Source organism: Empidonax traillii, unplaced genomic scaffold (assembly GCF_003031625.1).
Source record: "Empidonax traillii isolate 1590-97213 ecotype Southwest subspecies unplaced genomic scaffold, ASM303162v1 scaffold374:size1477467, whole genome shotgun sequence".
NCBI lineage: Eukaryota > Metazoa > Chordata > Aves > Passeriformes > Tyrannidae > Empidonax > Empidonax traillii.
Genome location: NW_020955567.1, coordinates 786323 through 810463, shown reverse-complemented (window position 1 = coordinate 810463; position 24141 = coordinate 786323). Strand labels below are relative to the sequence as shown.

The 24141-nt window shown below is 39.5% G+C and overlaps 1 protein-coding gene across 2 annotated transcripts in view; it reads left to right on the top strand.

Moving 5' to 3' along the window:
• The first annotated feature begins 2431 nt into the window (after positions 1–2431).
• ANO6 (anoctamin 6) overlaps positions 2432–24141 on the top strand; it is an 80425-nt gene continuing 58715 nt past the window's right edge. For both annotated transcript variants that reach the window (XM_027892911.1, XM_027892910.1), the window contains exon 1: positions 2432–2582. In XM_027892911.1, the coding sequence (XP_027748712.1) occupies positions 2507–2582 (76 nt within the window). In that variant the 5' untranslated portion in view covers positions 2432–2506. The remainder of the gene's footprint in view (positions 2583–24141) is intronic.

Genomic DNA, 24141 nt, shown 5'->3' with positions numbered 1-24141 from the left:
GCTTGAGCAGGGTTGGGGATTAGTTGATTACCCTAACTTTTTCATTTAAGTTAGCTTTTGAAAAACTTGGGTAGGGGCTACACAACTGCAATTCCTTGAATGGATATTTTGCTGTTATCCATCTGACAAAGAGATGGCAGCAGGGTGGTGCTGTTGCATTTTCCTCTTCATTTACTTCTTTTTTTTCTTAATCTGTTTTTCAGGAGAAACAAAGTCAGCTCCTGAAGCTTTGATGCTTTACCAACAGTACACATGGAAATATTTGCACCTGGTACAAAGTTAAAAAACACATAGCTATTCATTTCCAATAGTTTTATGGGAATTTTAGACAGAGTATTCCCACTGGTTTTTAAGGTCACTGTGAAAGCCCACTCTGAAGTAATCTAAGAAATTGAACATTCAGGTATTGAAGGCTAAATCAAGCCCACAAAATCTTTAGGTTCCCTGAATGCTGGGAGAAATTTTACAGTAAGATCAGAACTGAAGTGGTAGATCCTCTACCTGTAATTCTAGTAGGATCAAGCTAAAAAAACAAAAAAAAAATTACATTTTGTTTATAGCCTGGTTTTAAGGTGCTTCCTTTTTTTGCACTTTACCTTTATTTGATTACATTTTCATTCATTAAATGTGAAAATGGGAAGTATGTAACCAAGGTAACAATTATGTCTCTGGTGAGTATCGCAGAGCACAAATCTCACGTCACAGTCCTAAGCCAAGCTGTACCTTGTCTGTAACAATCCCTGCCCTCCTTCCACATTTATGAAATAATATCTCACCAGCCAGGACCACATTTTGGGGAGGACCTGCAAGGGAGGAGGGCAATTGAACATTACACAATACAGGTATCTAAAGGTCTTACTGCAACTGTGTGTTGGGCACATCGAATAACCATGAAGTGTCTGCAAATGAGTCATCTTGAAGTAAACACTCCTGGCTAGGAGCTGCACAATTCACTCTCTCCCCGTGACCTCACTGAGTGTGAAACCTGACAAGCGGTCATGATGGTGGTAAGGCACATGCTTAGGTGGTCAGAGACAGATTGGCTGCATCACAGGGCAGCATACCAGGTTTCTAACTTAGGACACAAGAAAACACATTTTGCTATGCAGCATTATCCCCTAGTAGGTATCTCCCCATCACATGACCCTCCTTCTCTTGTTCAGCTCTGTGAGATTTTCTTTATCTGAGTGAGAAAAATGTGCAGTGTAAGATGGTGCAAATAACACTAATACCAGTGCTGGCATAAATAAGGGCAAGAGCAGTAGCTTCTGTTCTGATGGTTTTACTCATGCCCTTGCAGACTACTTCTGTCTTTAAGCAATCAATGAGAAACAGTCTCTGCCAGGCAGAGCTGCTCCAGAATTTCCCAATTAAATTTCTCAACTCATTTTTTTGCTTTGTACTCAACTCATTTTTTTGCAAGTACTTTTGAAAGTACTTGCACTTCGATTTACTGTAGTGCCAGGCCCTGCTGTGACTCTAACCCACAGATGACTGACTACAGATTAGCAAGTGACAACTATATTAGCAAGTGACAAACTTATCTGACAAATGGCTTTTTGTCCAGTTTCTTGTTTGTACACCTTAAACGTCCTGGGTCTTGTGGGTCATTTCAGTATCAGCAATAGGCTAGAGAGTGAGAATAGATTGCTTATAGGATTTTTACTGCTTTATGCAGACGAAAAACCCCAAACCATAGCTCCCCCATTTCTTTAATCCATTTTTCCAGTCTTATTTCCATTTGCATTTCTTGCCTCAGTCTAGTTCCTCTCTGGTCACTCTTCTAGATACCTTGCAGTTTTAGGAACCCCCTAGTTCCTCCCTGGAACCAACACATGTGAGTAAATGACTATATTGCTGAGCACTCAAAGCCCTTTTTCTGAGTACTTCTGCCTCCACAGCATTCCTGCATAGTGACAATTCTGCTTTCCCAGTATTGCAAAATTCTTGTAGGTTGTGTCTGGAGGCGAAGATGGAGATGAGGACAACCTCTTACTTGTGAAACAGTCCACAAGAAGCTGAATACATCAGTGGAGCTCTAGAGACGGGCTTTTTATTCAGTTCTTGACCATTCTCCCTCCAGTTTCCGTTTCTTTTTCCAAATAACTCTGCCAATACTTACTGCTCGGGGTGGGGTGGGGTTGCGTATGTGGGCTTCACATTTTCAGCAATATTTAGCGATGGTGAGTTCTTCAATATTTGGGTACATGACGTTTTTAAAAGACCCGGCGCTTCAAAAAGACCCTGCGCTCCTCTTGCCCGCCCTGCAGTGTTTGGGGCGGGCGCAGCGCCGGGCGATGCCCAGCGGTGCCCAGCGGTGCCCAGCGGTGCCCGGCGGGGCGGGGGCGGACTCTCCTGCCGGGAAGGTGTCGGTGGCCGCCCCTCGCCCGCCCCCTGCCTTCGCCCCGGCCCCGCTGCCGCTCCGCCCCGGGGCAGGCAGGGCTCGGGGCGGGCTCGCCTCCCCGGCGGCGGGGGAGAGGGTGAGGGGGGCTGCAACTTCGGGAAGATGAATGTGAAGAGCCAGGATGTACTGCTGGATTTGGAGGAGGAGGAGGAGGAAGATGATGATGATGGGGATATCGGTGAGTAGCGAGCAGGGGCGGGATGGGTCCCCGTGGGACAGCGGGTTCACCCTGTATCTCGGCGGAGGCTGCAGCCCGGGAGATCCCTGGTGCTGCAGACGCCGCGCCGGGGCTGTGGCCGGCGGGGGCCGGAGGGACCGGCAGGCAGGGCACCCGCACCGCCTCTCATCTCCTTCTGCTACAACTACTGATGTTTTCCCCGTGTAAAATACGGGATGTCTTTGTCCGTGCTGGCAGTGTGTGCCAGGTGTGGCTGCCTCATGGAGCGGCGTGGCGATGGTCCTGCTTCCATAGCATCGGCAAGGCTCAGTAGGCAGAGAAGCACCGAAAACTTTACTTGTTCCTTTCCCTCTCCCTGGAGGGAAACGCGTGAGAGAGGACAGAGCAGCGCTTTGCCGTAGGTGCGATGCTGAAGGTCTTTGCTTTAGCAGGGATCTCCCATCACAGGCACAACCCGTGCCCCTGTGCCTTGATCCTTGGGAAAATTCGAAGTATTCGATCGCCTCTGCACGCCCCGGTGAGTCCCGTTTCTCCCCGCGCTGCCTGACTGCTGTGCCTTAGCTTGATAGCCGAGCAGAAGAGAAGGATAATCATAGAATGGTTCGGGTTGGAGTGACCTTGAAAATCATCTAGTTGCAACCCCCCTCCCACTAGATCAAGCTGCTCAGAGCCCCATCCAACCTGGTCTTGAAACCTTCCACGAATGAGGCGTCCACAACTTCTCTGGGCAACCTATTCCAGTGCCTCACCACCCTCACAGTAAAGAATTTCAGAATTTCTTCCTAATATCTAAACCTACTCTCCTTCAGGGACATCACCCCATCCCACACAAACGAATCAAAAAAAAAAAAAAAAAAGAAGTAAGGGGAAAATTGGTAAAGCAGAGAGAAATTGGCAAAGCATGATTTTGCTGGGGGAAAAAAAAGCATATTCTGTCTACCAGAAAAGCAGACAGTAAAATGAACAGAGAGTTTTAAATTCAAAGTGTGTGTCAGTCTTGTTCCAGCATCAGCAGCCCAGGACAATGACATTGTATTTACTGTGTGAATGATTTCTATTAAATTATTTCCAGAAAACAGCCCAAAAGGGGTTGATTCTCAGCTAGTTCAGACAGAAGGGGTCTATTCATTTCACTGAAGACACACAGATTTACTTCAGTTCAGAAGCTGTTTTCAGCTGCAGTAGCCAAGATATTCTAAAGTCTTTTATTTCTGGTTAACTTGTTAAAACGGATCTAACAAATAAGGAATGCAGGCAAATGTCAATTAGATGAGCAAGTAGAAGCTAGATCTGTATATGTAAATTTTATCAAGTAAAAAGGGTTCCTGCTTATTGTTCAAAAGGTTTTCACTGAGAAGTACATCATTTTGATGATTTTTAATACTGGGACTGAATTTCTGCATTTGTAAAAAATATTAGTGACATTGACTCTCTCTGATACTCTTATTGCCTCTAAATACTAATGCTTAATAATGGCAAATACAACCTGCCTCATTTTTCAGTTAGCTCACTCCAAAAGTGTATAAAGTTTGAGCCTCACCCACTGTCTGTGGAAATCAGGGAATGTCTTTCCTCCAACATTACTAGCTTTTGTTTCAGAAGGGAGTATCCCTTATTTACAGTAACAGTCCAAAGACAAATTCAATTTTCCATATGAAGAGAGGCAGAGATATTGTTTGACTCCACTCCCCAAATTAAAGGGTGGATCAGCACTGCAATGTATTAATCGACAGATGCCTTTTCCTTCCATTCTTCACCCCAGAGAAAAACTAAATTGTTCCCTAGTCATGACTCTCTATCCAACTTGGGATTAGTTCAGCTCCCAGAGCCAGGAGATCATGAGCTGCATATTCAGCTTGCAAGATACAACAGTTTGGAACAACTCATGCTATGTGGCAAAATGGACTAAAAATTGTGCAGTGGTGTTTTAGCGAGTTGTTATGCAAAGCCTGTTACGCAGCACTTGGCACTGTCACATTTGCCACTCTGCCTTGCAAAATGCATGTGTAACTATCTCAAGGTTTTAATGTTATGTATAATTACAAGGGAGCTATTTTATTAGTCTGATAAACCTGTAAATCATCTGCCTATCTCCAGTTTAATTGTATCACTTGCATCTGCATTTTTCCCAAGGACGGTATCCCTGCTTCAGCAAAAAAGCAGGATTTCTGAACTCTTTCCGGTTCTATTCAAGATCCATTCAAAGTGTTAAAAGCTCATCAGAAAAACTTTATCAAGCAATATCAAAGTTTGTAGCCATGTCACATAAAGGGAGTGGTCTGTCTCATATTGGTATACCATTGGTTTTGGTTATCCACTCTGGCAACTAGCAAACTGCTTACATTAGAAGCAGGCTTGGGCTTGTTTGGGTCAGAGTTGTGCTTAGGGAAAAAAGTCCTGTCATAAGGTTAGGCTTTTTGACGAGTTGAAACCTTTTTATCCAGTGCTTCAATAAGATGGGCAACTTTTTCTTTTGGAGTCAGACTGTTGTCAGGATGATTGTTACATCAGTGGCATCAATTTGTGTCTGAGATACCTTGTTACCAGGCAGCAATGGTGGGAAAGACATTGACCTGCAATTGCCACAGCATTTAAATTCTCCAAACTCCTTATTTTCTGCCTAGAAACTGTCAGGCAGTTCCATAAATTGTAAAGTTTTTCTCTCCCTGGTGCCAGGACTCATACCATTGGTTTTCTTTTGTTTGAGGATTTACAGAATAACTGAGTGCACCTTCCAGAAAAATTAACTTATGCAGACAATATCCAGAGGCATTCATCATGACTAATCAGCCTGCAAGACTTGCTTTTGTCTTCACTGGGATATGTTAGTAACTTGCTCACTGTTGTCTTGGTTTTACTCAAATATATATCCTAGTTGTTCTTGAGCCTTGAGTGTACAGCATCTTCTCATCTTTTGATACTGCTGCGGTAATGATCAGGCCGTGCTTTACAGATGATTGTGAAAAGGATGTTCATACATCAACCTTTTTCTTGTCACACAATGTAGATACTGTGCTGATGAAGATTCCAGCTCTTCTTTCTGAAAGGGCTTTCATGCTATTGTTCAGGATGTGTTTTTACCAACTACAGTACAAAAAAACATACAACAGTAATAGCTTATTCATTTATTGTGGAGTTGCAGCCTAAAATAACCAGTTTTGTGCATCCCCCTGTACAACTGGAACTCTGCCCTAAGGGATGATGTGCTAATCCAAATGATGTAGAGCTGGCATAGCTGTTCTTCATCTCACTACTTTTGTTCACTGCTCTGGTTGTTTCCTCATGGCATATGCTGAATTTAGTCATGCTGCCTGCCTAGAGCTCTTATTTTTTTCCTCTTCAATTGCTTCATTAACTTGTTTCTTGTATGACCCTACAAATATTATTGATATCATATACTGTACTCCAGTATGAATGTACAGCATACCAACAATTATCTTCAAATTACTCCAGTTTGCCTTTGTGATGCTGTGAAATGGTCAGTTTTCTACGTAAGTCTAAATGCAATGGAAAGTTGTAACAGTTAAATGCTTTATTTGAGAAATGTGGCTTTGTCCTCAAATTTATTAAGTGTAATCCCCACTCTGTGGGAAATTTGAAAGGCTCTGCTTGGCAGTAGGTGCAGAGACCAAATCTAATACTTTTATTATGTGTAAGGCTTTATAAGAAGATTCTTTAAAAAAATGTGGTTCTGTTTCTGAAAGGACACTATCTTTCTTTTCAATCTACCTGCAGTAATGAGTAAAACTGCCCTAGTCCTCTCTTTTCACACCTGGTTTTCTTCTCTGTTGCTTCTCAGTCTTGTAATCAAACTAAAAATGACTGGGGCACATTGCAGCCCCTTATTGTGCTGAAGACAGGTGTGAGATGGGAATGCTGATGAGCTGAGAATCAAGAATTTCTGCTCCTTTTGTTCTGTTTGTGAGAGTGTTCTTGTGGACTTATATCTAGGAGATGAGGAACAGGAATAAGCAGGAGTGTAGACACATGGTCTCCTTTATTACAGCAGTGAGAGACTCTTTATGGGGTACTGGAACTGGTACAGGTTTAGGAAATACTGACCTTTAATAGCATTCAGCATTTAAACTACTTTTAATGCCTTCATGTCCTTTCTCTTATATCTGTTATCCTGCATATATTTTTTACCCTAGTTTACCTACATTTCTTCCTCTCTTCATATTTCAGTAATTTTATCTCCTGAATTTCTGCACACTTCATTTTCACAGAATCCAAGCCTCAGAGGAGCACACAATCCAACCCACACAGTGACATCAATCTTGTCACCAAGTATGGTTGCATCTGAAAGTACTGCTGGTACCACTCACTTTTTAATTGTGACCTAATGATTTTTCTAGAAAACTACTAAAAAACGAATAGTGAGTATAAAAATATTTAACTACAATATAATTACCAGTTTGCAGCTATTTATAATTCATAAATTATGAGGGAGATCAGAGAATCAGGCAGGAATTTAGGAAACTTACAGCCTATGTGCTTACAACAAATGTACCTAATTTTCACCTATTTCTTCCTAATCCACCTTGGCCTTCTTGGCCACGGGGGCACACTGCTGGCTCATGGACAACCTGTTGTCCACTGGAACCCCCAAGTCCTTCTCTGCTGAGCTGCTTTCCAGCAGGTCAATCCCCAGTCTATCCTGGTGCCCAGGATTGTTCCTTCCCAGGTGCAGGACCCTGCAGTTGCTGTTGCTGAATTTCAGACAGTTCTCTGCCCATCTCTCCAAACAGAGAATATGTTCCTTCCTTCTGAAGGGCTGCACAGCACTCTGGGGTATAGGCCACTCCTCCAGCTTTGTGTTGTTGACAAAGTTGTTATCATGTGTGTCATTCAATAAAGTTGTTATCGTTTAAATCACCTCATCCTAGCATTTCTTAGTACCTGCCATTTCCTAGGAACTGGCGGGTTGCATGTTGTGAAATTAGGGTCTAGCTTGCCACTAGACATGTTGCAAACCCTGAAGGTGATCTGATACTAAAATGGGTGTTTTCTGCTGTGGTGGAAAACCCCAGACACAAACACAAGGGTGTGTTTGTAGGAGAGCAATTCTATGGCATAAATCAAACAGTTTTGTACCTCCCCAAAAAAGTAAAATCTAGGCTTAGCGTGAGTAGAGATGGAACAGTTTTACCCCTGAAGAGGTACTGTTCATCTGCTGCAGTGGCCATGGGGAGAGACTGCTAGGACATTGCTCCATTTGGTGTTCTGTTTCAAGTCTGATGGACCTGGCAGTTGAAATGAAAACTCTAGTCTGTTGTGTTACAAACATGTCAAGCAGCACAAATTGGCTTGGCTATTGAAAGAAGTATTCCACCCCCACAACCACTCCACAGTGGCAGCCTAAGTCTTTGTGGCGTTTTGGCCTTATTTTTCTTTGGAAAGTATCAGCGTCAGCATGGTAGGAATGCAAAGCTGTAAAGAAGGACACTGCACTTTATTTTCTTATTGCTAGTATCTGTGGGAAATGAAAACTGGCAGTTTTGTGAATTGTCATGAAACAATAGATTGTGTTTGATAGTCAGTCTAAGAATGTAAACATCTGAGCACAGAATCTTTTGTCTTATCCACCCCTCACACTTTACTCAGGCATCCCACAGCTTTCTGAAGGCTTTGTGACTGGAGTGTCTTGCCCTTACTTTCCAAGAAAATACATAGACATCTGAAATATACTTTTGCTTGATTCAGTGGAATTACTTTCTTTTTACCTGCCCTATACTCAAGCATTTGATAACAGCAGTAGATATATAGGCCTGTAGATATGTCCCTGTATGGACTTGAGAACTGAGCTAGTGAAGTAATGCTAGGGCTAAATGAAAACAAAAGTTCTCAACCTCAAGATGGCCTAATTCAATATTTGAGCAGTTCTGTCTCCTCTGAAAGATGCAGAATCATGCCCTGATATCATTATGTACACAAGAGATACCCTCCCCAAGGACATCAAGAATCGTAGAGTCATAAAATCAACCAGGTTGGAAAAGTCCAACTCCTGATCCAACACCACTGTGGTTACAAGACCATGGCACTAAATGTCACATCCAATCTCATCTTAAAAACCTCCAGGGACCACCTCCCTGGGCAACCCATTCCAATGTCTCATTATTTTCTCTGTAAAAAATTTCTTTCTTATATCCAACCTAAACCTCCCCTGGCACAGCTTAAGACTGTAAGAGATGTGCCCAGGCCCCACATTTCTGTATACATGGTTTCATACTCTGTGTCTGAGAGGATAACTCACTCAGCATAGCTGTTGGTTTATTAGGGTTGGGCTGCTGAGTGGCAAAGGGTAGGGAAAGAAGAAGACTTTCATTACCATAAGGCAGCCCTGCACATATTCTTCCATTGCAGGATATCATTGATCGGGACTATAATCCTTTGTTCCCATTCCTATCCTGCATCCCTCTCAGAGCAGCTTCCTTCTTCACTAGCCTTTTAGTTCCAAACCTTATCAATATAGATAGTCCATCTCCTGTGCAGCAAATGACCTACTGAAAGGCATAATATTACTGAATGCAAAGTAGACAGGCCCAAATAGCTTTGCTAATGAAAATAGACATTATTAATAAAATGTGTGTGTTATGTTTTGATAAGGTAAGATTCATGCCAGCACAAATCTTCTTAGCAGGAAGAACGAGGAAAACCAAATGGTTTTGGAAGGAGATCACATTTAAACACCTTTAATGAATACCAAATTGAGATTGGAAAATTAATAAAATATATCAAAACAGAAACTGAACTTTAAGAAGTGTAGCTACAAGTCTGCTGGAGCATAAACATTCTTTAACTGATTTTGTGCCTCATGGTAGAAATAGCAGCTTAGTTTCAAAATGCTGTATAAAAGCTGAATAAAATTTAGTCCTTCAATTAAGTGTTTACATTAAATAATTTCCAACTAAACCACTAGTCATCAATATTCTTTAGACACAGTTGAACATGGAAGTTTGTAAGAACTGCCATCAGTACCATATTTTGCTTTGCTTTTATAGTTTCCCTTCATTTCATTTTTTTTGATGATGGATTTCCCCTGGCCCCGTTAAACTGGTTAGTCAGGTTCTCCAGCATTTTTTAGATGTGATTTGTCATGGGACATTAAATATTTGCATAGGAGACTGCTTACAGTACAGTCGTCAGAACCAGCTGCTGCACCAGTGTTCTTCTGCAGGAAACAGCCACCACCTCTGTTCTGTTCGGTGCTGTTTGAGAGCAGCTGGTGCAGCAGGCTAAATGCCTGGTGAGCTCGAGTGTCCATGATGTGTGTCTATCTTGTGAGTTTCCAGCTTGGGTGGATCTTTTGCTAAGGCATCACAAGACTTTCACAATGCCTACAGGAAGGTCACAGAATCATAAGTGTTTTGAATTGGAAGGGATCTTTGAAGATCATTTAGTCTAACCCCTTGCAATGAGCAGGGACATCTTCAACTAGATCAGGTTGCTCAGGGCCCTGTCCAGTCTGATCTTGGATGTTTCTCTGAGAAACCTGTTCCAGTGTACCACTACCCTGATTGTTAACATCTTGTTCCTTATATCTAAACTGAATCTATCCTCTTTTTTTAAAAATCGTCATGCTTTGTCGTGTCTTTTCGGGCCCTACTAAAAAGTCTGAAATGACACTAAGGTTTCCCCAGAGCCTTCCCTTTAGGCTGAAACATCTTAGTTCTTGTTCCATTGCTGCAGCAGAGGCCTGTGACCAATCCCTCAACTATTACTACTTTGAGAAATTACAGTCAGATAAGGAATCTTAACTCTGTAAGGAAGAGCAGGAGCAAGCAGCACTTGTGTTGAGATGCCCTGCACCTCCTCTGCTGTGACGATGCTGTAGGACTTGTGTCAGGAGCAGGGGATGAGATTAGTGACTTCTCAGTGGGCGAAATATTATGGATTCTTTCCTTCCTTTGTGGGAGGAATAGTAACAAAAAAATGTCATCTGGATTGCAGATCAGGTTGGAAAGTATGAGAAGTGATTATAAAATATTGGCAGTGTAGCTACGCTGCTAAAGATGCTGGGAACTGATATTAGTAATCCAAGGGCGTGTTGACACAGTGGAGGAGTTGAAGAGCCACATCCTCTCTGTGGAGAAGTTGGGGTCTGTTGCTGTCAGCGGAGGAAGTCTGAGATAAGAACAAAAGACTTGAACTTAGATCAGTGAAGAGACTCACATAGCACAGAGCAGGATCTTGACTGGAGTGTCTGGTAAAATAAGTGTTGAAGAGATGGAAAGAATAAGGAAATGGAAGTGAAGGTGAAACACTTGTTGATATCTGGGTACAGACTAAGAAAGTAAGTAATCAAAAGTGAAAGAGAAGGAACTCTTGGCAGTATTCATAAGGGCAGATCAGGCCAGTGCAGCTGTTAGGAAGAAATTCTTTATTGTGAGGGTGATGAGGCACTGGAACAGGTTGCCCAGAGAAGTTGTGGATGCCCCATCCCTGGAGGTGTTTAAGGCCAGGTTGGATGGAGCTCTGAGCAACCTGGTCCAATGAAAGGTGTCTCTGCTCGCAGACGGGTGTTGGAACTGGGTGATGTTTAACACCCCTTACAACCCAGGCCATTCTATGATTCCGTGATTCTGTGATTCTATTCACCTATTTATCTGATCAGGAACTCATTAAGCAGTGGCATAAAGTTTCGTTCAATTGCGTTTTTCAGGAAAATAAGCTATAGCAAGGGACTAAGGTAATATAGCTGTGGCTGAATTGAAAAAATAAATCTGTGGCATTTTCAGGCATATTTTTAATATATATTAAAAATTACATTGTGTTCAGAGGTAATTTATCCAGCAGGAAGAAAATTCCATCTTTATTCCACTAATTATTTACCAAAAAAATTGTACTGCTCTAGGTTTGGCACTGCAGTTAGAGACGGTAACAAGTCTAAGTTGGTAATCCAGAGGTCTCTAGCATTGCCAGAGAGTTTTATTAGTTTGTGTGCAATATTAAAATTCTTAGTGTTCTTTTTCTATGTGTTTTTTTCCTTAAGTAGCCTAATGGAGTTTTTATAGGCATTTATGAGCAAGGATGAGGTCAAGTAATGTACACTTTACCCTTGTGAGCAGTCACTTTGACTAGAGTGGGAATAGCATTATTTTTGTAAATGCTATTCATAGTAGAAAATGCAGAATTAGTCCCTAATGGAAGAAATATCTCTATTAAATCTTTCATCATCTCTGCATATACTGATTTATTCTAGGAAAAATAATTAAATCCATTCAATTATTCTGCTGTCTATAAAATACAAGAAAGAATTTGCACCAAAGCACAATTTAATCTATAAACTGATGGCAGTGCTTCAGATAAACAGCCCAGCAAGAACTGCTACAATATTTTGTAAGACTTAAACATGTAATGTACTACTAAAAAAACAAAACAAAACAAAAATAGGAAAGAAATTAACATGACCCAAAGAATAAAAGACTCAGTACAGGACCATTGTTTTTCTAAACTGTTCCTTGCTGATAACCAAGGGAATAGAGAAAAAGCTTCCTGGGCAATGCAGTCCTGTCAAGTAGAACTCCAGATGTTTTTGTAATTTTAATGGAGTTTGCAAGAAGAGTAAAGCTCTGTTTTAGACCTTTTATGCACAGAAGAAGGTGGTTTTAGGTAGAAGTTGATTCTTAAGCTGCAGCTGCTAGAAGTAAAATCTGTCCTTCAATTGCCAAAACTGCTTTGTTTTCCTGATTAGGAAACAAAAGTACAGTTTGTTTCTAAACTCTGGGTCCAGCACCTGGAATGCTTACAGGCAGGAGTCTTTGCACCTACACACACAAAATAGTTAAAAAAATGCCTGTAGGTTTTGGCTTTAAACTTAGTATTTTCATTGTCAAAGTAATTAAAAATATCTTTTTAGGACCCTCCTGTAAACATACTGTATAACTGAATAGAGGAAGTAATTTAAAGTAAACATGTTGAGGAACTCATTACAGAAATTCAAATATATCTCCTTTGAGACATGTAAATTTAATAGCAATGGGTATAATTTTATAAATATATTTCAAACTTAAGATTTCTAATTAGATAGCTCATTGATCCATAGGTGTTGAAGTCTAACCAAACAGCCATCTGCAATTACAATTGAGTTGATCATTTCAGTTCCCAACGAAAAGGCTCCATAACTGCCTGGAGGCTTGGCATTTGTGAGGAACACCAAGGGATCAGCTTGGCTGCTAAAAAAGCTGTATTTGGAGCTTGGTGCAACTGCTGTGTGTGGGCTGCCCTCCTGTAAAACACATGTAAGGCAGGGTATGCTCATTTGCCCTGTAATGGAACAGTAATTTTGACAGTATCCTCAAGGTTGAGCTTGGCAAGTCTGTCTCATGACAAAAGCAGACGTGGCTTGTCGTCTTTATGTTTCCTACCTAAGGACAGCTGATTTGTGTTAGTTGATCTGGGATAAAAAAAAAAAAAAAGAAATCACCTTATTTTAGGCAGTGAAGAAAATACCTTCCAATTCAAGAAGGCACTCGGGGTTCTTTGGCACTGGAGCAGGTATAAAACAGCTTATCAGGCTTTTGGCTAGAGATCTAATTCTACAGTTCCCTCAAAATGTTATATCACAGTCTTGCAGAAAGTCAGTCTTCAGAGATCTCCATGTTTATCAGGCCAGGTTCCGGTCATGCATGAGACCGAGGCAGGGGAGGGAGAGTGTTCACACAAGAATAATAAACAGCTTGTGCTGCTTCTTGGTTTTACCCTTTGTACTTAAAATATCAGCAATGCTGTGGTTTACAGAACTGATTTAGGTCATATCTCACCAACTTGCCTGAAAATTCTCAGAAAAAAATCATAAAACCAATGATGTTTTATGAAGTTTGTGCCCAAGTACTGCTTATGATAGCTGTTAAATTGCCAGTCTCACATACTTGTTTCAGTCCATGGCAGGAATCCTGATTTTTACAGGATTACCTGCAGCTTGATCCTGCAGTCCTCACACAACACCGTAAATTTCTGAGGTACCAGGCTGCATCTCCTTTCTATGCACCAGTCTGTGTAGGCACATAGTACAAGCCAAAAGTGACGCAAGCATGAGAGCAATCCTTTCCAGGTGAGTGGAACTGGCAGCACCCATGAAGTTGTTTAAGTGTGTAAATGTTGCAATCTCAGTCCCCAGAGACTGGGGCTTGCTTTTCCGAATGAATTTCTGAGTTTTGTCAGTGTGTTTTTTTTTTTTGTCAATTGTTCATTTTCCAAAGCTATTCATGATGAAAGCACAAATATCTGTCTGAACAATAATACTCTATTTATCAGTTGTGCTTGGTGTATCCTTGTCTTTGTTTTTGTTCGTTTTCTCTGAATGGAGGAGAGTTTAATTAAATGCTTTGGAATAGATGTTTATCCTGAGCTTTAAGAACAAATGTGTCCATCAGAAGAGCTTCTGTATCTCTCTCTGTGTACAGTTCACTGAATAAACCCATTAACCATTCTTCTCATCAGGATGTTCCTTATGAATACCTTGCATGCAAAAATAAACATCAGAGAAGTCCTAATTGCTTTCATGATGAATCTTTCAGTTCTTTTCCCTATCCTTCATTATTTTCTTTATATTTATTTTATTGTGTCATCTTTAGGGCCAGTCATTCTCTTGACCTTTGGAGTGTCAAGTTTGAGTTCATATGAAGAGATCTGGCTCATGCAAAAGAGAAATGTCCCTGAGAAGTGGCGTAAGGTGCTCCTCAGGTCCAGAGTGCAAAGCTGAAGTGCCAGTCGGCAGCAAGCAGGAACAGAGGAGTCATTCAGTGATTTCATGTTTCTGTATTGCTCCAGTTTGCAGATACTAAACTAAATGAAATCTGGAAATGAAATCTTCTGGCTTTTGTTCCAGGGATCAGACTGGATGACCTCACCTGTATCTTCTTGTCTTACACTCTGAGAGCTGTATTCAAACATTTCAAAAGGTCATTCTTCTTACCTTTGACACACACACAAAAAAAGGAATCTGCAGTAAATTCACTGTTGTGTCCTCTTAAAAACAACAGAACAAAACTCAGCATAGCCAATATCAAGGGTCCTAGCCTCCCAACAGCCCATCATACTTGCATTTTCCCTACTTTTATTATGAGATGTGTAAGCAGTCTTACCTCAGCTTAAATGAAAAACAGCTCTGTAGAGGCTGCTTGTTGATCTTGGGGTTTTTTCACTGGAAAACTGATTTTTTACATCTTCTCAATTCCACAATTTTGAAGAAATGTATTAGAATCTCAGTGAAAATGGGTTTGCGAAGTGATATTGCTGGGTTGCTCAGCGCTGGTTGTAGTCTCAAGAAGATCTGTAATGTTGTACAAAATGAGCAAACCCTGTGATTGTTCCTCTGTTACTGCCATCTGGTATGGTCATAGCATCGTAAAACAGTTTAGCAGGATTCTTTATAGACACCAAAGTAAAATGTCTTTCCATGATTTCCAAAGCAGAGCTTTAATTTCCTCTTCTGTGGGCCTTTTTTAAGATTTCATGGAATTACACTGTGGTATGTAGGTGAGATAGAAGAAAAAAAGGGAATTTCTGTTTGGCTTTTTCCTCTTTATTCTTGCTGCTTCATTTTGTTATAGCTGAATGGTATCTAAGAATCAAAGGTAGTAATTTTTCATCAGTCATTATAGTCCTGAGTTCTTTTTGCTTCCTCCTGAGATAAGCTATCAAAATACCTATTTTCCATATTTTTATTCTCCCTGCCAATCAAAAGGAGGTTTGTACTTTTAAATTCATCCGTATTCTTTCCTGACAGGTTCTTAGATTGAATTTACTCATTCTGGGATGGCTAATTTTCTGTGAAGGTGCAGCAATTGTTAGAGAAACCTAGAAACGGCCCCTCAGGACTGACTATCGTGTCTTCCTTTGCTGGATCTAAAGTTGGTTCCACTGTTCTTGCTCTGAAAGACTTGTTCACAATGGTGTGGATAAGCCTACTGAAATCTGAAGTATGGCACTCCCCAGGGAATAATCCTCCCATATGTATTGCTTATAAGCACAAATCTTCAGGTAGGTACCCAGTACATTATTAACATCATTGCACGTCAAGCAGTCAAAAAGCTCTCGCTGTCCCATGGGCAGCATTGTTCACACATTTTCTCAGGTATCTGAGACATCTGCCTCAGGGCAGGTAGTACTATGTAATATATTTGAGAAGATTTCTAATGTGTGCACACGTGTATCCTTCTTGTTAATGTCTCTTTTCCCAGAAAGTAATTTAGAACCTCTGTGGCTTCAAAGCCACAACTGCCTGGCATGAAACTGTCAGACCTTACTCAGCTGTAGTTGTTGGGCATCATGAATTGAATTTTCAGCAGAAACCAGAACTTTTATTCATAGTGATTGTAATAAGCTAAAACCCACTGGTTGGTTGTGGTTTTTTCCATCATGGTACTGAATTTACACTAATTACATTATTCTGAACTGACTTTTAAAACTTAATAAGTTTGATCCATGAGAAAAAGTGTCTACAGTTATTTTGATTACTTTTCTTGCAGTGCATTTTGAAATTACTCTGTAGCAGCACAGAGTGCTCCTACATATGGACCACAAATCAAATTGTCTGATTAGGTGAAATTCTAGACTTTCAGCACAGTTTCTCTTGCTAAATTGCAGTAATAATTGTTACATCATTTCTGCTCAAGGGAATCTCTCAAATGCTTCAGATATAATTTTGTTTCTAAACTGACTGTATAATTAAATAATACAGTATAGCCAGCAGTAATCTTTCTCCATATTTAAATGTAAATATTACCGGTTACCAACAGGAGCCATAACATCCCTAAGTGGTTGCAGCTAATAATACATTATGTCTAAAAAAATGTTAACTTTAGGGTTATGAAGTCAAGCATTTAGAAGTTGGGCAATGTCAGCGTTAACACTGCCCAGGCAACTTCCATTTTCTTGCCATCTGTTTGCATGCATGTTACAGTTTTTAATTAAACAATCAGTGGTGTTTTTTTTCCTCTAAAGTCCACTGCCTCATTCAGTAAACTGGTAGTAATTACGGATTTCTTTTTATCTTCCTCATTAAGAGAATGGCTCCAAGCATTGTTTAACTCAAATTATCAAAGCCTTGCACAGAATATTTTCATTCCTTTCCTCCTCTGAGTTTCTGTGGTGCTTTTACCACAGCTGAGCACTGTATCCAACAGGGATGAGAGTGTCAGGTTGCATAACTCTGTTTTTAGGGAGACCTGGAGTTTCAGGAATCCAGACCCTTGTGATAGGAATGCTTTCTATGGAAGTGATAAGATTTGAGGAATGTAAAACATTTCTGAATGGGTTGTGCAAAGACAAAACACGGAATCCCACTGGAAAGCATACCTAGAATGCATCTTCTGCAGGGTCACAAGAAAATAATTAATTCTCAACCACTTTTGTACAGTCAGGTCTTCATACCATTCTGGGTTTATGGCTGATAATTCTACTTTTTGTATAAAGTTGTCTGAAAAATGCTTACTAACAGCAAAAGCTTTTGGATGCTTTTTTCAGAAATAAGAGCATTTCCCAATCTTGCTGTTCCAAATACCACACCATACTTCATCATAGAATCATCATAGAATGGTTTCGCATGGAAGGGACCTTAAAGAACATCTAGTGGGCAGAGACCTCTTTCATTGGACCATGTTGCTCAGAGCTCCATTGAACTTGTCCTTAAAAACCTCCCTGCCACAGCTTCTCTGGGCAACTTGTTCCAGCGCCTCACTACCTTCACAGAAAAGAATTTTTTTCGATATCTAATCTAAACCTGCTCTTATAAATAATCTCTCATAGTGACAAGTGCCCACCTCTGGTGCAAAAGTTCACAGCTTCCTGGCAGTAGCAACCCTGGCAGTTAACTTGAAAACTCTGCCATGAAAAGCTGGGCAAAACTTTTTTTTGAGCAGCTTGCTCAGCATCACAAGTTTTAGATCCTGAAGATGGGGCACAGGCCACTTCTCCAAGGCCACATGCAAATTCTTTGATGATCAGATAATCTTTCTTCCTTTCCATTTTTCCACAGCCTGATATACTATCTGTCTTTTGGAAAAATAAGATAAAAGTCTAGACAGACAAGTTTTATTTATTGAAGACTGGAGTCATCATCATTGCAGACCCATCTTGTATGCAAAAGGAGAGGATCCTGAAGAAAAAAGGTTGAGTTTTATAATGAAAAATTGTTTCCTTTGCTTTAAAACCCACCATTATCTCCTATGCTAGAACAAGTGGTATTGCTGTATACCTTATACCTTTTTTGTAGTCAGAAACCATTCCAAAACAGAAAAACCAGAATTCAGTCCTTTCCTTTGTCTTCTTTAAAATAAGGATTCAGCAATGACAAACAGTCTTGAACCAGGACTATTTCAGCGTTTGTGAGTTTGAGTTTGAAGTCTTATTGATCTATTTACTTCCCCCTTTTGTCTATAAATCTCTGATTCCTGAAAACCAGTTTCTACCATGTAGAGCAGTACTAACCAAAGTGGAATGATTGCAGTTACTGCTTTAATTTGCATTTTGCAATATGTAGTTACCTGAATTTTTATTTTAAAGGCTTTCAAAGAGACCCTGGTGACTCCTAGGGAAATACCCAAAGTGTAGACAGCAAGGCAGAAAGTTCCTGTTACCTAGCAGCTGCAAAATCCTGATTTTGGTTTGCGCTTTTGGAACTGAATGTATTGGTTACTCCCAAATCCAGTTTTAGGGGCCTACATCTTTGATTCCATAGACACACATTGATTTTAGCATTGATTTTTAGCTCAATGCAGACTTACGCTGATTTTTTATTTGTTACCGACTGATTTCTTTCTTATCTACTAGATAGTTCTTATTTACTCTGAACTTTACATAGATGCATCTTGTTGGTAAGTAGAGTTAATTAAACATAGAGAGAAACAGCATGTAAACGTGTTTATTAGTTGTCTCAAATATGCTGTCTACATAAGAAAAAAGAGTATTTATGAAACATTTTGCACTTAAAAGAATTTATTAAGCAAGGGAAATATTAACTGTAGTAATGAAATTGATATATCCATTAATGAAATTGATTGATTGATTCCTTCTGGTCACTAAGGGCCATATGCTGTGTTGGGTATAATTTGGGATAAAAACTCTCAATCTGCTTGGACACTTTTAAATACATCAGCAGGAATTTATCGGGAACTTTATATGCCTAATATCTTCTGCAGATCTGTCCTAATGCCCTTTGGGTTTTTAAAATACTGTATCTTGTACTCTGCCAGCTGCATTTCATTTGCAGCAACAGAAAAACAGCAGCCTGGTTTTCTTCATTCTTTTTTCAGACTAAAATAGATTATTCCAAGTGAAGAAAATTTTCTCTCAGAACCTACTAACAAAATTGAAAATCAAAGTTTTGTGTAAGCTGGTGCTGGATTTAGTGACCCAGCTGATCCCTTATGTTAACATGACTGAGGTGATTATTTTTCTGAACCTTATAAACTAAGAACTTGTTTTTTTGACAGAAGGAATGACAATGTTTGCACTATTTTTAAAAATGAAAAAAAAATGAAAGAAATAAAATATATATGTATGTACACCTCAGTTTGTAAGAATGTGGCATAGGTTGAATCGATCATGAAACAGACTCATTTGGCAGTCAACATTACAGTTTTCTACCTGATTCCATATACACTTAAAAAATTTTAGAAGATTCATTTGTTGCCCATTTTCCAACCTGAGATTAATGTCTGAGATGATTATCAGTCTGAGGCCTGCCGACTTAATTGCTTTGTTCCATTATTTTGTACTCTGACAAAGTGAGCTAGGTGTTTGTCATGTATACAATCAGTTTACAGTGTAAAAGCATACCAAATATTGTTTAAAATTATAGGAGGTAGATGTGTTAATACATTCTAAAACCAAAGGTTGTTTATCTATATATTGCATATTGACAGATGAGATGAGAGCCAGAATAATTCTTTCTGACAGCCATTTCAGCTGAAGGTGGGTAAATTGTTTAGCTTCAGAAAACATGTTTAGAATATTCCAATTAGCAACTGAGTTTTGCAGTAATTTACAGTCAGCTGGTGTCAGACACGCATACTGGATGCAGCCAGGTTGGTTCTGGCATGCATTGCAGCAGTGAAAACCGGGAGCCAACATTTGCTTTTCAGCCAATTACTCTGGAATCACAAAATTGTAACTGAAATGTCATTAGCCCAGTGTTTGTTTTAGAAACTGAAGCTGGGGCTGGTCCAGGTCTCGCTTAAATGTTTTAGGATTTTTGCCACGGGTTTTAGGCAATTGTCCCACTTTGAGCTCTGAACATATAAGAACTGTTTGACCATTTGGTTGCTGAGCCCCTTAAACCTTCCAGTTCAGTGCCTGTTAAATATTTAGGCACTGCTATGAGCAAAATCATTTCCACAAAGTCAAATTTCTTGTTTTATAACTGTATGCTATTTACTTTATTATTTTTGGTGAGCTACTCTGACTATGGGCTGGCTGTTTCAGGACGTGAGGGGGTTAGACTTGCAATACCCTCTATTATATTCCCAACTGAATGTTTTCCTGTTTGGAGTTAGTCATGAAAGAGTATTTAATTTTGAAAGACATACCACATGTTCCCATCCTTTGTTTGCACAGCTGTAAGAGAAGATAACTTCATGGAAAGAGCAGTCCTTTCAGCAAGAAAGAATCATCTTCCAAGACAGCCATTTCACTTCTTTTGTGATCCAGCAGCTTCATAGCTTTGTATTAGCTATAACTTCATGTTAGGTTTGCTCGGGCATATGAAATTAAAATCAATGTCTTCTTATTATGTGGTATAGATTAGGTTTTAGGTTGGTGATACCTGAAGATCTGTACTGTGTGAGTGCACAAAGCATGTAATTTATTGACAACTGAAAAGCCATGTTAGCATTACTAATTGTCTCCAGTTTTCTCATGCTCTGTAAGACTGCAGGTGACTATAAGAAGAGAAGACAGGCAGATGTATACATCTCTTATTAGCTATAAATAAGCCATAGTTTGACATAAAAATAATTAATTTTCATTCCAAATACGTAACTTTTCTGAAAGCGGAGAATGTGGAATTCAGTAACACATATTCTTCAAAGGAGGTCTACAAACATGAAATAAAATAATTTAAACACATACTAATTACAGAACTCAACAGATTGAATGCTACTAAATGAAAGTCTATGGTGGAATGAGGTGAAACCACTGATAATTTGTGTTTATAAAGTCTGCTCTCATATGCACATGGAGAAAAGACTGTATTCCAGAGAAGCACTAGTCTGGAAAAGTCACTTCAACCCAGACAGACCTTTAATCATCAAAAAGTTCCTGATAATAAGGAGGATATCTTACATTTTAAAAATATTTTTTCAACAAAGGAAGTATCTCAAGGCCTTGACTATTTTTATGTTGTAGCCATTGGTCTCATCGTCTCTTTCTTTTTTTGATTCAAATATTTTAAAAGGAAAATTCATATTCTTGCTTTTGCAATTCCTACATAGTTTGTTAGCTCTGAGAGTACTCCTGTACAAGTAACTGAACATATGAAAAAATCTACAATAAAGAAATATTTTGCATCATTAGCAAGAGACTGTGGCTTTCAAAAAAACAGTATAACAGTCCAACAGTTTCTGTTTGCAGAAAAATTTGACTTGGCTTTTGCAATGGTTTTAATTCACTTCACTTGATTTCAGCAGGTATTATATATGTGGCCTGAACATTTTACATTTAAATGAAAAAAAATTTATTCTATGATTAGCCCCTTAAAATAGTTTGTGATCTGTTCTGATAGGCTTTTTTTTTTTTTTTAGGAATAGCTATTAATTTGTACTTTTATGTATGATATCTTAATCATTAATATTTTAATATATTATTTTATACACTATACCTTAACTATTGGTATGTAATAATTTATAATATATACTATAAAATTATACGTGGCTTTATTTTTTTATTACCTCAGAGCTTGTAGTCATGTTTATAACAGTATCTTCACTTTCTGGGTAATTGTAGAGATTTGGAAAAGCAGAATCTTTGCTCAGTAGGGAAACTCCTTTGTGTTGTCAGTTTTTCACCTTTTTAATCTTCTAGAACATTTAAAACAACATGGCATAAATTTGTACCCCTCCTCTTCCCCTTCTTTCCACAAAAGCCAGGAAAGCCACCATAATTTTATCATTTTTGGACCAAGAAACAGAAGGCTATATGTTCTTAAGTCTTCAGCAGGTGTTTAGGAATGGCTGGATCTTTAGATGATTGAAGTGCTGGTGATGCTCTTCCCTCATTTTTATTTCCACAGTTTTGATACAGTGATTGCCCTCTCTTTATATGGCACCCTATCTTGGATATGGTTTGAGAAGAGATATCTCTCTGAAGCATTAGTTTTATTTTAGATAGCATTGGTTGGCTTTTCTTTTTGGTGAGGTAAGGTGAAAGTAATTTGACTTGCTCCTGCTTTTGTCTGGTATAGTTTTCTTCTTAGTAGTTTATACTTTGCTGTGTTCCAGCCAAAACCAGTGCAGACTTGGTTAGATGATGGGCTTCAGAGTAGTTTTCATTCATTCCAGGACTCAATTCATATCTGGTATGTTATGTCATGCCTTTCTGTTGCTTCTGAGACAGTACTTATGAGGTGAGGCTCTTGGTCGCCTCTTGTGTGCCATGCATGACAGTATCATGACACTGATCTTTTGCTAGCATAACTGCAGCCTGCTGAGACGGGGAGGTACTACCACAATCTTCGTGTGTTTTCTGAGAAGGCATATGATGCAGAATCAACTCTACTTAGAAAGCAGTACTTGGGCAAAGCCTACAACCTTTGGATCTTCTTGTTTATCTCAGCAGATGGGAACAATCCGACTCCATCCAGTTCCCTGAGCCTCATAATGGCAAACCTGATATGATCTTTTAATTTGATTTTCACTAGAACACATAGACTTTACTAATTACTATTTTTTCTTTTCTAATGTGGTGACAGTACTGTCAAACATATCAGGAGATGTGTCAATTCAGAAACAAATTGCATGTCAACATTTCCTAGTATTTTCCAGTCAGTGAGATATTTTGTTATTATAGTAATTTTCTTCACAATCTATTTGAGGCCTAAAAGGTCTAAGTGAGTCTAATCGTGTACTTAACAGTTGTCCATTTCTGTGTGCAGTGAACGTTGTTGCTAACGCAGAACTACGTGAGGGCAGGGCTGTGAGCGAAGCTAGAGTGTTCTCCTTTGGTAATTAATGCCTGCTACACTCTCCTCCCATGCTTTCCACCTGCACTGCAGTGGGACAGCTCCATGCATGGAGCCAGGTGATGCAGATAAGAGTGTGCACCCCAGCACTGCAACATCTCATTTTCTGTAACCATGCTGTAAACTTCCCTGTTTGGGGAGGAGGTACTCCATGCTGCAGGCAAGTCCACCGAAGTGCTGAGTGGATGTTCTTGAGCACATCAGTTTGGTGCTTAAGAGAGCACAGTGTTCCATTAATTTATTTTTCTCCCTCTAAGAACAGGATTTGGGACTTGGACTTTTTTAAACTTCTGTGACAGTCAGCACTCTTACAAAATACTTTACAAAAAAAGAGGTGATATGATGTCTGTAGCAAAGCAGCAAAAACCGTGGATTTCAGGCTTTGCATTCATGATTGCTCATGAGATGCCATGTTCAGTGTCAGGGCTGAGATCTTGTCCTTAACAATGCCTTGCAGGCTTGTTGAATTAACAGGTACTATGAGTTTAGTATTGTAAAACCTTTTTGACTTCTCAAAATAATTTGATTCCTAATTATTTGGCTTAATGTAAGTGATATACAAGCTTAAAGAGTGCCGCTGCCCTTTCTCACCTCTGACTATTTTCATTTGAGAGGAAATCAGTGATAGCCAAGAATTTCTTTGTAACAAAAAGTTTGGCATCTTCAGGCATGTTTGACAATGTCCTTGTTGCGGAGCCAAGACCATGTTTTCAAACATCAGCTTGTCCAATATATTTGTTATTTTCTTGTCATTAATGTTCTTTTGGACAGCATCATTTTTTTCACTTCTGGATAGTGGCTTGTTGTTTTGGGGTTTTTTTCCATTCTCATTCTCTTTAATTTACAAACTCAAGAAAACTTGTTGCATCCCTACTGCCTGTGCTTTGAACAGCTTTCATTATGTCACTGTTCAGACCTCAAGAAAATTGTATTTCTTACAAGGTGAGAGCATCTTCCTTACCTATCAGTGGGCCATAGCCTCTCACCTATAGCAGTAGTTAGAGATTGCTAGTGGTAATGTTCATTAAAGCCTTTAAAATTGAATTATTCAATGAGAAGTCACTGAACTTACAAAACCATTCACTGTCAATATCAACTAATGAAAAGACAAGACATTGTGCATTGGCTATCAAGGGATTTTTAGGTTCTTTATTCAATCCAGTCAGAAATGGTGGCTCACCTCCAAGAAAGCAAAGCTGTAGAGAAAACTCATAAAATAAATCTCTGGTAGAATCAACAACACAGTTCGTCTCCCATGGCTTGGCCAAAACCATGGGATGTACATAGGTCATAGAGCAGTAATGTGGGATTAACTTCTTAGTGCTTCTGTATGGGCATATTTGAGGTAAGTGTGATGTGCTGACAGCTCAGTTCAGGCAC